The 14,541-nt window shown below is 47.7% G+C and overlaps 1 protein-coding gene across 1 annotated transcript in view; it reads left to right on the top strand.

Annotated features, from left to right (window-relative positions):
* The window catches only part of LOC120910661, a 148,491-nt gene that overhangs the window by 46,214 nt on the left and 87,736 nt on the right, over window positions 1-14,541 (top strand). The window contains 2 exon segments of the mRNA XM_040322414.1: window positions 7,759-7,879; window positions 10,266-11,522. Of these exon segments, the coding sequence (XP_040178348.1) occupies window positions 7,759-7,879; window positions 10,266-11,522 (1,378 nt within the window).

The raw sequence follows: 14,541 nt of genomic DNA on the forward strand, positions 1-14,541 counted from the left end.
CAGCCATGTCCCCCCCATATCCAGCCATGTCCCGCCCATATCCAGCCATTTCTCCCGGATATGCAGCCATGTCCCCCCCCGATATGCAGCCATGTCCCCCCCCGATATGCAGCCATGTCCCCCCCATATGCAGCCATGTCCCCCCCATATGCAGCCATGTCCCCCCCATATGCAGCCATGTCCTCCCCATATGCAGCCATATCCAGCCATGTCCCCCCATATGCAGCCATGACCCCCATATGCAGCCATGTCCCCCATATCCAGCCATGACCCCCCCCCATATCCAGCCATGTCCTCCCCATATCTAGCCCCCCCCATATATGCAGCCATGTCCCCCCATATGCAGCCATGACCCCCCCCCCATATGCAGCCATGACCCCCATATGCAGCCATGTCCCCCCATATGCAGCCATGACCCCCCCCCATATGCAGCCATTTCTCCCCCATATGCAGCCATGTCCCCCCCGATATGCAGCCATGTCCCCCCCGATATGCAGCCATGTCCCCCCCGATATGCAGCCATGTCCCCCCCCATATGCAGCCATGTCCCCCCCATATGCAGCCATGTCCTCCCCATATGCAGCCATGTCCTCCCCATATGCAGCCATATCCTCCCCATATCCAGCCATGTCCCCCCATATGCAGCCATGACCCCCCCCCCATATGCAGCCATGACCCCCATATGCAGCCATGTCCCCCATATCCAGCCATGACCCCCCCCCCCCATATCCAGCCATGTCCTCCCCATATCTAGCCCCCCCCAAAAAAGCAGTCATGTCCCCCTTACCGTACATGCTGCCGCATCCCTGCTTGGTTAATACGCGCGGGGAACATTACAGCTTTGAATAGCTGTAGTCTTTCGCGCTGCGTATAGACACTCCCCCTTGCTCGGGATTGGACAGTTCACCCGAGCAAGGGGGAGTGTCTATACGCGGCGGGAAAGACTACAGCTATTCAAATGAATGCTGTAATGTTCCCCGCCCCTATTAACCAAGCGGGGATGCGGCGTAGCGGCGGGGGGGGGGGGGGCAAGTATTCTATTTTGGTATCGGGGGTATTTGCGGGAGTACTCCCGCAAATACTCGGAATCGGTCCCGATACCGATACTAGTATCGGTTTAGGGACAACCCTAATTATATATATATATATATATATATATATATATATATATATATATATATACACACACAGTCTCCTACACACATATATATATCCACTGCATCCAGTGTAGCTAGATCTGACTGCAGGCCGTTCCTGGTGTACTTTTTATAATATACTTTCAGGCAGGCAGGTGATTCAGTGAGCTGCAGTCCAATAAATTATATATATATATATATATATATATATATATATATATATATATATATATATATATATATATACATACAGTCTCCTACATATATATATATCCACTGCATCCAGTCTAGCCAAGCTTATCTCCTTTTTTTTCGGCAGCTGGCTGTGTTGAGCCACAACATGCAGAAGAGTTGGTGGAGTGCAGTGGCAGCCCGCCCATAAAGGGCGCCCGGGCGCTGCCCCCCCTCCCCCAGTCAGTAAAAAAAAAAAAAAAAAAAAATGTTGTTTAAATAAAAATGTCCCTTTAAGGGGGAAAAAAATCCAAAAAAGGTTCTTATGTGCACTGAATCCGGGCGCCGGGCACAGTGAAGTATGGGTAGCGCCACGTCTGTGCAATCACGGTAGCGCCAAACTTTTTTTTTTTATATATTGAATATTCGTCGGAAATAGCGGCCGGAACGCTCTCCACCCCCCTTATTCCAGGCAGGGAACACAACCACCCCCCCCCCCCCCCCCACACACACTTATTAGATTATTAACACAAATATCTGTAATACGTAAGAATTGCTCCCCCGGTTATTAATAAAAGTTTTTTCTACTACATTTGCTACGATAGTAGCGGGTGTCAATCCCCCCGCGGCTATTAAAAAAACTTTTTTTATACTTCATTTGCGACAAAATTAGCGGACGTCACCCCCCCCCCCCCCCTGCTTACCCACTTATTAACAACATTTTTTTTGTATATGTAAAAATTAATTACAGCACAGATAGCAGGCGTCAACACCCCCCCCCCCCCCCCACACTTATTAAAAAAAATTGCAAATTGTCCTGCGACTTGGGACTGGAAAGTTGCAGGATAAGTCGGACCCGATGAGAACCATTCATATCTGTGCTACTTCAAGTCACAGCGACTTCGAAGTAGTCCCTGCATTACTTTTGTCCCACTTTGATGTGACTTGAGGTCCATAGACCTCCAGAATACATAGGCATTGCTTCAAGTCGCTGCAAAATCGCAGCAAAAAATTGTGGCAGAATCTTGCGACTTTCAGGCTAACGCAGTCTGAAAGTTGCACAATTCTGCCGCAATTTTGACGCGACTTAAAGCAATGCTTGTGTATTCTGGAGGTCTATGGACCTCAAGCTGCATCAAAGAGGGACCAAAGTAGTGCAGGGACTACTTTGACGTCGCTGTGACTTGAAGTCGCACAGATATGAATGGTTCTCATTGGAAATCATGGGGTACGACTTGTCATGCAACGTTGAAGTCCCAAGTCGCAAGACAAGTAATGCAGTATGTCTGCAGTCTCTGGTCATCTTGTGCAGTCTGTCCGCAGTCTCTGGTAATCTTGTGCAGTATGTCCGCAGTCTCTGGTAATCTTGTGCAGTATGTCCGCAGTATCTGGTAATCTTGTGCAGTATGCTAGCGGTACACCAACATCCGATTTGTAGCAGGAAAATTTCCCTACCCCTGTTGCTAAATCTTAGAAATTCGGTCCCAGCCATCCACATGCTCAGTGTCTGAATGCTAGCTTGGCCAAATTGTTGGCACTGCAACTGCTGCTTCTTCAGCTGGTAGACTCTGCCCCCTTCGTAAATTTGTGGAATGTGCGGTACCTCAGTGTCAGGTTCCCAAATGCCATTTCTTTTCACAGAAGGCCATTCCGGCTCTCTACCGGCATGTGGAAGGCAATGTCATGGCCTCGTTGGACAGGGCGGTCAGCAGTAAGGTGCATATTACCGTTGACTCATGGTCCAGCAGGCATGGACAGGGACATTACCTTTCTTTCACGGTACACTGGGTAACTGCTGGCAGCTGCAAAGGATGCAGGACAGGTTACAGTATTGTTGGAGCTTGTTCCACCACCACGCCTCCAAAATGCTAGTAGTGGTGATTCTGCCACAGCTATCTCCTCCACCCCCTCCTCTTCTTCCTCCATGGCCTCCTCCTGTGCGTATTTGACCTCTGAACCAGCGATGCTCCATAAGTGTTCAAGGGGCAAAAAGATGCCATGTGGTGCTTGAGTTGGTCTGCTTAGGGGACAGGAGCCACACTGGGGCAGACATTCTGTCAGCTCTGCAGGGGCAGGCTCAGAGGTGGTTGACGCCACGCCAGCTTCAGCCAGGCATGGTTGTATGCGACAATGGCATCAACCTCCTCTCCGCCCTCTGACAGGGACACTTGACCCATGTTCCATGTTTGGCTCATGTCCTGAATTTGGTGGTGCAGCGGTTCTTGAGTAGGTACCCGGGCTTACAGGATGTCCTGAGGCAGGCCAGGAAAGTCTGTGGACATTTCCGCCAGTCATATAATGCCAGTGCTCGGCTGCCTGACCTTTAAAAGGAATGTAACCTGCCCAAGAACCGCTTATGACATGCCCACCAGGTGGAACTCAACGTTGGCAATGCTGCAGCGGCTGCACACGCCGCAGAGGGCCATCAATGAGTACCTGTGTCAGTATGGCACCAGGACATTGTCAGGGGATCTTGGCTTTATTTCACCACTCCTGTGGCTCATGATCAAGGATGCATGCACTGTCCTGTCACCTTTTGACGATGGTGAGCAGTGACAGTGCATGCATCAGTGATACTGTCCCTCTTGTCTTCCTGTTGGAGCACATGCTTCATGGAATCATGGACAGGGCACTTGAAGCAGAACAGCGGGAGGAAAAGGAGGACTTCCATACCTCTCAAGGCCCCCTTTATCCAGATAGTATTCCTGCGGGCCCGCCGATCACACAGGAGGAGTATTGTGTCAGCATGGAGGTGGAGGATAACACTCAGCAACAGTCTTCAAGGGATCGTTTTTAGTCCCCAGAAACCCATGGACTTGTATGTGGCTGGGAGGAGGTGGTTGCGGATCATGTGATCCTTAGTGACCCAGAGGACTCCGGATCTAAAGCCTCAGCAAACTTATGCTGCATGGCCTCCCTGATCCTGCAAAGCCTGCGAAAGGACCCTAGGATTCGTGGCATCAAGGAGAGGGATCGTTACTGGCTGGCAACCCTTCTTGATCCACGTTACAAGGGTAAGGTTGCAGAACTTATCCAGCCTTCGCAGAGGATGAAACATCTTCGGGAGGCCTTGCAGAAAGGTTTGTGCAATGCGTTTCCAGAGCCTGGGAGGTTACAATTTCCTGGTGCTGGACAACGTGTTGCTGAGGCTTCGTTCAATCACAGAAAGAGCGGTGGAGAAGGTGGCCGTCTGACTGATGCCTTCAGACAATTCTTCAGTCCTCAGCCCCAAGGTCTGATCGGTTCCAGCAACCGTCTCCAGCGTCTGTATTACATGGTGCAGGAATATCTAGGGGCAAGATCAAACTTGGAGACCTTTCCAACAGAAAATCCTCTGGGTTACTGGGTCTTGAGGATGGACCACTGGCCAGAGCTTGCACAATATGCAATTGAGCCACTGGCCTGTCCTGCATCCAGTGTTCTTTCTGAACGCACATTCAGTGCTGCTGGAGGCTTTGTGAGTGAGTGGGAAACTTGTATAGCGCAACGCATGTGAACTGAATCGCCTCTGGGCGCTTAGTGTCCATTCCCTAAGTAAACTTTCGCCCTCAGAAGAGATGGGTTTTGATTTTTCTTCTGAAGTCCAGGTAGTTCACCTCCAATCGGATGCAGGTTGGTAGAGCATTCCATAGTCTAGGTCCTTGGACTGCAAATCTTCGATCTCCTTTGGACTTGTATCTGGCCTTGGGTATCTGGAGTAGATTTTGGTTGGTGGATCGCAGAGCGCGATTGGGGTTATGGTCTTTTAGTTTTTCGCATTGATATTGGGGGGCGTTTCATTGAATACACTTATGCGTCAGACAGAGTGCCTTGAAAGTGATTCTGTCTTTTACTGGCAGCCAATGAAGGGATCTCAGTGAAGGTGAGATTGATTCCCATGTTTTTTTCCCAGTCACAAGTCGAGCGGCCGTATTTTAAACGACTTGCAGACGAGTGATTTGCTATTTAGGGAGTCCGAGATAGGGGGCTTTTGCATAGTCAAGTCTGGAATTGATGATTGTTCCCACCACGACTGCTATGTCTTCTTTTGGGATAAAGGGAGTGAGTCTGCGTAGTAGGCGCAGCAGATGGTCAGTAGTCAGCGGATCGCACCCTATTTGTGCATCCATTGTTATGTGGGTGTCAAAAATGACTCAGAGACTTTTGACTTTGGTGGTAGGGCTGATAGTTTTACCCAGAATGGGCGGGGGTGACTGTGTTGCGGGTTGATTCTTTCGATTGGCGTGAAACAGGAGAAGTTCTGTTTTCGAGCCGTTGAGTTTAAGATAACTCTTCATCATCCAATTTTCTATCAAAGTAAGGCATTTCTCTAGTCCGAGATAATGATCCTTATTGTTGCAGATGCGAAAATACAGTTGTGTGTCATCTGCATAAGAATAGTAAAGTAACTTCTGGTTACTGATGATTTCAAAAAGAGGGCGGAGATAGATATTGAACAGAACAGGCGACAGAGGGGATCCCTAAGGGACTCCGCATGACACCGTGCGTTTTTCAGAAGTGAAAGGACCAAGTTTCACTATTTGTGATCGGTTTTCCAAAAAGGAGGAGAACCAAGATAAATCACATTCCGCGACTCTGGCTACTTCGGCTAGCCGAGTCAGTAATAATTTGTGGTCTACAGTATCAAATGCTGCGCTTAGGTCCAGCAGTACCAGAAGACAAGATTCTCCTTCATCTGCTGCTTCGAGGGCGTCATCCCATATTTTGAGCAGTGCTGTTTCTGTCCCGTGACCAGGACGGAAACCCGATTTGAAACGGATCGAATAATTTGTGGGCGTCTAAATTAGGGGTGCAACAGATCGTCATTGATCCGTGATCCGCACGGATCAATGACTTCGGATCGGCACACACGTGATCCGTGGCGTGCCGCGGGACTGCAGAGCAAAGCGGTAAAAAAAACACATTGAAATTGTCCCCGCTGTTTGCACACAGCCCGCCTGCTCCTAACCACGCTGTGATAGACAGAATGCGTGTCCAATGCGCTGATGTGTTTTGTCTATTACAGCGTGGGCTTAGGAGGAGGTGGGGCTGTGTGCGAGCAGGAGTGGAGAAGTTTAAACATACGGGCGGTGAGTTGGTTTCTAGCAGAGAATGTGCTGCTGCTGTCCGTCCGTTCCCCCCACACCTCTCCCGTCTGGCTCTGTCCCCCCCCTCCTCCTCCCCCCAGCTGCCGTCCGTCCGTTCCCCCCACACCTCTCCCGGCTGGCTCTGTCCCCCCCCTCCTTCCCCCAGCTGCCGTCCGTCCGTTCCCCCCACACCTCTCCCGGCTGGCTCTGTCCCCCCCCCCTCCTTCCCCCAGCTGCCGTCCGTCCGTTCCCCTCACACCTCTCCCGGCTGGCTCTGTCCCCCCCCTCCTTCCCCCAGCTGCCGCCCGTCCATTCCCCCTACACCTATCCCGGCTGGCTCTGCCCCCCCCTCCTCCCCCCAGCTGCGGAGTCTCCTGTCCTTGCTGCAAATAGCACACAGTGAGAGGGGTGAGCTGTGCTCTTCCCATCTCAACTGTGAGGACTGTTTTTGGAGGTGACAGGGTTAACAAAGAGAACCTGTCACCTTCAATTGCTATGACACAGGGAATTGTTTTTTCCTGTGTGATAGCAATAAAGTTAAATGTAAAAAAAATAAGAAATAATAATTCAATTAAAAAATAAGTAATTAAAAAGTAAAGAAGAAGAAAAATAATCTTAAAAATAAAATTATACAAAAATTTAAAAAGTAAAAACGACAAGCTAAAAAAAAAAAAGTGATAATGTAATAAAAAAAAAAGAAGAAACATTTGAACTAACCGTGCCGCCCCTGCCATCCAACTGCTATTCTCCGGGGGGGTGGTTCGGTTGGTGGGGAGGGGGTGCATTGCAGAACCTTTTTTGCTGATCCGAAAAATGATCCGATCCGTGACTCCTGATCCGAGGAACGATCCGAACCGTGAGTTTTTTGATCCGTTGCACCCCTAGTCTAAATGATGTTGCAGCTGTTGTACAACTTCTTTCTCCATTACCTTGGAGAAGACATTCAGGCCTGTTATGGGACAACGGTGGTTTGGGTCTTTGGGGTCGAGGGAACAGCAGCCGCGGCTTGTCCTGAAAAGGACAGCCGCAAACTGTCCTGGGGGGGGGGGGGCGTATTGTCCTGAGAAGCAGCCCTTACCTAGTTGATGCTCCGGGGAGATGATGCCTGAGGGTTCTGCGGGAGGAAAAAGGGAGGGAAGTGCACTGGTCCTGGGTGCTGGAGCAGGGGAGCTGGGAGAACCCTGCCTGTCTGGAGCTAGGAGCCACACGTCCTACTACTAGGAGTGTGCGCCGATTACTACTAGCACCAGTTCGAGCCCTGGGAGTGAGAGCAGACTCGTCCTGCAGTCTCTCCGTGTATCATGTCAGTCAGTGACTCTGCTCAGGTAACGGTCTGGTCCTATCTGTGGATTGTATGGTTATGAATTGCTGTAAAACTTCCTTAGGCTGTTACTGGGTATAGCAAGATGGCAGCCGTCCAGCAGGCCTCGGCCTTTAATTAAGCCGCTGCTAGGTGAAGGGGCTCAGCAGGAATCCTTTCTAGGTGGTCCGGGGGCCTGTACAGCGGTGAAACTAACTCAGAGCGTTCAGGGGGGATCCCGGGGAGACTGCTGGAGCCGTCGCCAGGTGTAGCAAGATGGCCGGAGCCTAGGCCGAAGCCGCAGACTTTCCTGCAGACTCCCCAGATGGCGAAGGATCAACTAAAACGGCGGCACTGCACGCGCTGAGTGTCTCCGAGGCTCCTGTGGCGGAGGTGGGCTAGGATTACTAATATGGGGGCTGATTCCAGGTACGAGGATCCCTTTGTAACCAATCACAGAGTGCGCCTGTTCACAGACTCTGTTGATCGGCTCACCTTCATAAAAATGAATCAGTCTTGGCTCACCAGCTACCAAGCACCTGATGCTGATGTAACCATTTGATTTTTCTATGGATGTGGGATCCCTTGAAGACTGCCTATGCTGAGTGACTATCCTATTATGCTGAGTGACTATCCTATTCCTCCTCAATGTTCATGTTGATAGCTTCTAAGAATATTTTTGTTTCAGAGCACTACCACCGCCGCCTAAGGCCCTATTTTTCTGCCCCTGTTTAACAGGGGCGTGTAATTACAATTCTCTTCTGTAATATGGGAAAAAGGTGTCTCCTCTCCACTAACGCTTTATCACCAATCCTTGTTTCCCTAATAACCCCAAATTTTCTATTGGGACAGAAAGTGCGGTGAGTGGCTGGAGCTACACTTACAAAATGTACCTGTTCCAAATTACAAACAGATTCAACTTAAGAACAAACCTCCAGTCCCTGTCTTGTTTGTAACCCGGGGACCGCCTGTATACTGCTGTTCAGAGTATATAGAGCCTGCAGGCACTTTTGATTTTTCACGTTCGGGCCCCAAAAACTTTAACGGTGTTCGAATGTTCTTTCGGTCCATTCGCTTGTTCTGCCGCAAACCGAACCGGGAGGTGTTGGGCTCCTCCCTACTTCCAGATTCAGTGGCCACTAAATGTCCTGAGCTCTTCTACAGCTAACCCTCTGTATATTCCTCAAGCGTCACCCCCACTATCCTGCTGGGTCCCAGGCTTGGCACTTACTGATGCTCCTCAAGCGTCACCCCCGCTATCCTGCTGGGTCCCTGGCTTGGCACTTACTGATGGTCCTCAAGCGTCACCCACGCTATCCTGCTGGGTCCCTGGCTTGGCACCTGCTGAAGCTTTCCCACTTCTTCACTGTCCCAGGCTGGAGAGAAGATTGCTCTGGTACTGGCTCCAGCTTACTAACTGTAGTCTCCGGTAACAAGGTGGATGGTCCCTTAGTGGCGACAGCTTCCCCTCTACCTCCGACCACAACTGGTTCCCCGTTCGGCTGAATCTTTACTCTCGGTTGGAATCCAATCCTGCAGTCCCAACCCTGCGCTGCTTCTCTTGCTCCTGGATGGGCCTCAGGCTTCCGGCCTAAGAACCCGGGCGACATAACACACGTCTACCCAGACAGCTGTCCAGGTGGCACAGAACCCTGATCACCTGACTCCACCCAAATAGGCTCTCCCAGCAGGCCAAGGGACCAAAGAAACCCCTGCAAATTGGTTGAGACTCCCCATCCATTCATAATCCGACCTTGCTACACCCTTGTCTATCTAGTGCCACCTAGTGACAGAAGAGAAAAGGTGCAGCCATCCAAAGTTAGAGAGGAATCAGTGGATCTCCTAACAATAAGCAAGGATAACTACCACCTGGTGAACTCCATTTATTAGCCACCCTTCCTAAACACCAGGGTGCTACATGTTCATTACATACTCCTGACCCCTGCACTTTATACTCTATAGTGTACATTACATAATCCTGACGCCTGCACTATATACTATATGTTGTACATTACATAATCCTGACCCCTGCACTATATACTTTATGTTGTACATTACATACTCCTGACCCTCGTCCTATAATCCCCTCATCACTGTCTCTCCTATAAAAGACAGTTCTCGTTGTTTCCTCACTCTCTGACTAAGGTCCATGAATAAAGAAATGATCTGGTAGGAGATCAGAGGACCCATTTACTAGTTACCTTAAGGGGGGAATTGTAAGATCCTCAGAGACAAAGCTGCCTGATGTGGGCGGAGTCCTGGTTTAGGGGAACCAATCAGCTCATGTCTAGTAATAATCTTTGTATTTCTATTTTAGTAGATGGACGGGAGATGAGGAAAACCTCAGAGGATTGTCTCACTTTGTCTCCAGACTGTAAAGTAGAAGATGAGGACATCACACAGTATAGTCCAGGAGAAAACCCGACTACCTCAAATGTCTATCCGGCACCACACAGTGTAGATGGACCATCGTATTCCTCTTATCCTGAGGAACCTCAGACTGTGCGGGACGGTGCCGGACCATCGTATTCCTCTTATCCTGAGGAACCTCAGACTGTGCGGGACAGTGCTATCTTTCCAACACATAAGAGGTTTCCATGTCCTGAGTGCGGGAAATGTTTTTTAATGAAGTCCAAGCTTTCCAGACACCAGAGATCTCACACGGGGGAGAAGCCTTTTTCCTGTTCTGAGTGTGGAAAATGTTTTGCAATGAAGTCCAGTCTTTCCACACATCAGAGATCTCACACGGGGGAGAAGCCTTTTTCCTGTTCTGAGTGCGGGAAATGTTTTTCAGATAAGTCCAGTTTTTCCACACATCAGAGATCTCACACGGGGGAGAAGCCTTTTTCCTGTTCTGAGTGCGGGAAATGTTTTTCAGATAAGTCCAATCTTTCCACACATCAGAGATCTCACACGGGGGAGAAGCCTTTTTCCTGTTCCGAGTGCGGAAAATGTTTTTTAATGAAGTCCAAGCTTTACAGACATCAGAGATCTCACACGGGGGAGAAGCCGTATTCCTGTTCTGAGTGCGGAAAATGTTTTTCAATGAAGGCCAATCTTTCCACACATCAGAGATCTCACACGGGGGAGAAGCCTTTTTCCTGTCCTGAGTGTGGGAAATGTTTTTCAGTGAAGTCCCATCTTTCCACACATCAGAGAGAACACACGGGGGAGAAGCCTTTTTCCTGTTCTGAGTGCGGGAAATGTTTTTCAGATAAGTCCAGTCTTTCCACACATCAGAGATCTCACACGGGGGAGAAGCCTTTTTCCTGTCCTGAGTGCGGGAAATGTTTTTCAGAGAAGTCCAGTCTTTCCACACATCAGAGATCTCACACGGGGGAGAAGCCTTTTTCCTGTCCTGAGTGCGGGAAATGTTTTTCACAGAAGTCCAGTCTTAACAAACATCAGATATCTCACACGGGGGAAAAGCCGTATTCCTGTCCTGAGTGCGGGAAATGTTTTTCGCGGATGTCCAGTCTTTCCACACATCAGAGATCTCACACGGGGGAGAAGCCGTATTCCTGTCCTGAGTGCGGGAAATGTTTTTCGCGGATGTCCAGTCTTTCCACACATCAGAGATCTCACACAGGGGAGAAGCCGTATTCCTGTCCTGAGTGCGGGAAATGTTTTTCGCGGATGTCCAGTCTTTCCACACATCAGAGATCACACACGGGGGAGAAGCCGTATTCCTGTTCTGAGTGCGGGAAATGTTTTGCAGATAAGTCCCATTTTTCCACACATCAGAGGTCTCACACGGGGGAAAAGCCATATTCCTGTTCTGAGTGCGGGAAATGTTTTGCAGATAGGTCCAATCTTTCCAAACATCGGAGATCTCACACAGGGGGAAAAGCCGTATCCATGTCCTGAGTGAGGGAAATGTTCCTCACTGAAGTCCTGTCTTCCTGTACATCAGGGGTCCCACACAACCCTCGAGGTGTATTAGTGAGTGCGGGAAATGTCTTGTATATGAATGTTGCTGGACATGTGGGGAAGAAGCACACCCTGATATACGGGTGAAACTCGAAAAATTTGAATATGGTGCAAAAGTTCATTTATTTCACTAATGCAACTTAAAAGGCGAGACTAATATATGAGAGAGACTCATTACATGCAAAGCAAGAGGGTTCAAGCCGTGATTTGTCATCATTGTGATGATTGTGGCTTCCAGCTCATGAAAACCCCAAATCCACAATCTCAGAAAATTCCAATATTCCATGCAATCAATAAAACACGGATTGTACAGAGAAGGATATCGCACCTCTGAAAAGTAGAAGCTGCGTATAAATTGTGTGAAAATAGTGCAGCGCTGCGTATCTATAAATCTTATAGAAACAAATAATTATACATTCCATAAAACTATTTATGAAAAAAGAAATAAATGATAAAAAAACAGTTCATATGGAGGTTTCCAAAGCTGTCACCGCTGTGAGAAATCCGATTTAAATGGATCCAATATTCAGTGCGCACCCCCACCTGCTAAAATGCATGCTCACCTCAAGGGTGAGTATAAAACTCATAGACAGATCACTCCTCGTGTCCGATCACGATCCGTCCACTTTACCAATGGTAGTAATTCCTACAGTCTCCAGACTGCACCTCTGTGTGGGGAATCAACGTATAAATTGTCTCCAAACACCACCTTCCTCCATTCACTTATTAATAATCAATTCCACTTCTATATCCCGGGGGGAAGGACATGAAAGAATAAACACAAGTACCATAGTGCTCTCTGCTTCTGAATTTATTATAAAAGACCCCCCCCCTAAAAAGTTACACAGGAACAAAAATTGTCTCTGGACAGCCGCACTCTGAACAAATTGTCGCCTTTATTAAAGGAAGGAAAGCACTACAAGTCACAGCAAAATAAAACCCGACTACTGACGCGTTTCGCACTGAAACTAGTGCTTAGTCATAGCGAGAGTCCCCTAAAAAGTTACACTTACAAGAAATAACAATAAAAACAGCAAGTATCAAATCACCAGCTCATTCACCGCCGATCTAGACCCACGGCGCTTCACCTGACATCACAGATAGGGCTCCCCCCTTCTAAACGCGTGTCGGCCTCTCATTGGCCTTCGTCAGTAGATTGGTGGGTCAAATGAGGTGAAACCTTATATACCTGCCTGTTGCCTAGGCAACCCTTCAGGCATCACCACAGTCTGTGAGGACACGCCCTCTTCCATAAATATGTATGAATCAATCACATATATGAAAAATCAATTGTACACCGATCCTAAAAAATAATAATAATATATAAAACTACGGCTTGTCCAGGATTTGAACACAGGACCTCTCGCACCCCGAGCGAGAATCGTACCCCTAGACCAACGAGCCGAGTTACCCCTCCCACATTTCATGAGCTTATATCACTTTATAAACATATTACAATCAATCATTAATAAAATCTAATGTGAATGTCGATCGGCGGTGAGTGAGCTGGTGATCTGATACTTGCTGTTTTTATTGTAAGTGTAACTTTTTAGGGGGGGGGGGGCTTTTATAATAAATTCAGAAGCAGAGAGCACTATGGTACTTGTGTTTTTTTCTTTCCTGTCCTTCCCCCCGGGATATAGAAGTGGAATTGATTATTAACCACTTAAGGACCGGGGCCTGTTTTTCAGACTTGGTGCTTTCAAAATTAAACAGATTTTTTTGCTAGAAAATTACTTAAAACCCCCAAACATTATATATATATTTTTTTCTAACACCCTAGAGAATAAAATGGTGGTGATTGTTAAGGTGTTCCTCGTACACAAATTTCCCCTTAATATCCGGGTTTATTTTCTCCTTTTCCCCCATTTTCTATGGTGTGATCTTTTCTACAATACTTTGTTATAATAATGGAACACGTTGTGTATTGTATTGTACGACTCCGCCTCCACATTCCAGACAAGTCATTTTCCTGACCAATCGCATTTCTACCTTTTTACTATTTCCTGATTCTATGACTGTAATCTGCTTAAAAGTAAAAATTATAATAAAAATGTATTGAAGAGAAAAAAAAGGTTGTGTGTGTCGGTGGAATGAGAAGAATTGCTGGTGGTGTTGTCACCTGTCACAGCCGTCACACCTGGTTTCCCGGCCAATGCACCAGATAAATGTTGCAGCAAAACGGCTCTTTGAGTTCTGGGAAACCAGGAATGGACTCCGGACACGGACTCCAGGAAAACAAACCTTTTATTCCACCAGGGAAAGGAGCGACTCACGCCAGGATGCCAAGTGGCCTCTTCTAGGCGTTTACAACATATAGATTTCCTCTTGTATAGACATTCCTTGGAACTTCGTAAAACATCTAAAAGCTTGTTAGCGAGTGACATCTGCGGCTTCTCAGTTATCTGTCTAATTTATCATCTACTAAGCTGTAGACATGTGCACTGACCAAACATTTCTTTGTTTTCCTTTCATTTGTTTCTTCGTTTTTCGGGTCATTAGTTATGATCGACATTCATTCATTTGAATAAATTTGAAAATCTGGAAATTCAAAATCCGAAATAATAACAAATTATCGGTATCGGAATTTTCTTTCAAATATAGCTTTTAGTGAATGTAATGAATATGAATTTATCTGAAGATATGAATTATCCGAAATAATGCCGCATCTAAACAAATGGAACGTAATGAATTAATAATAATAACAAAACATTGTTCTTTGTTTCTGTTATAAAATTTTGTAAATGAGTACGTTTTCTCCTTCACTGATGGGCACTGATCAGGCTGCACCAATGAGATGGTACTGGTGGGCACTGACAAGTGGCACTGAAAGACTGCACTGATGGCACTGGCAGGCATTGCTAATGGGCACTGATTGGCATATCCCTGGTGGTCCAGGGTAGCATACCTGGTGGGCATCCTTTGTAGGCATGCCTGG

This window comes from Rana temporaria, chromosome 8 (genome assembly GCF_905171775.1).
Source record: "Rana temporaria chromosome 8, aRanTem1.1, whole genome shotgun sequence".
Taxonomy (NCBI): domain Eukaryota; kingdom Metazoa; phylum Chordata; class Amphibia; order Anura; family Ranidae; genus Rana; species Rana temporaria.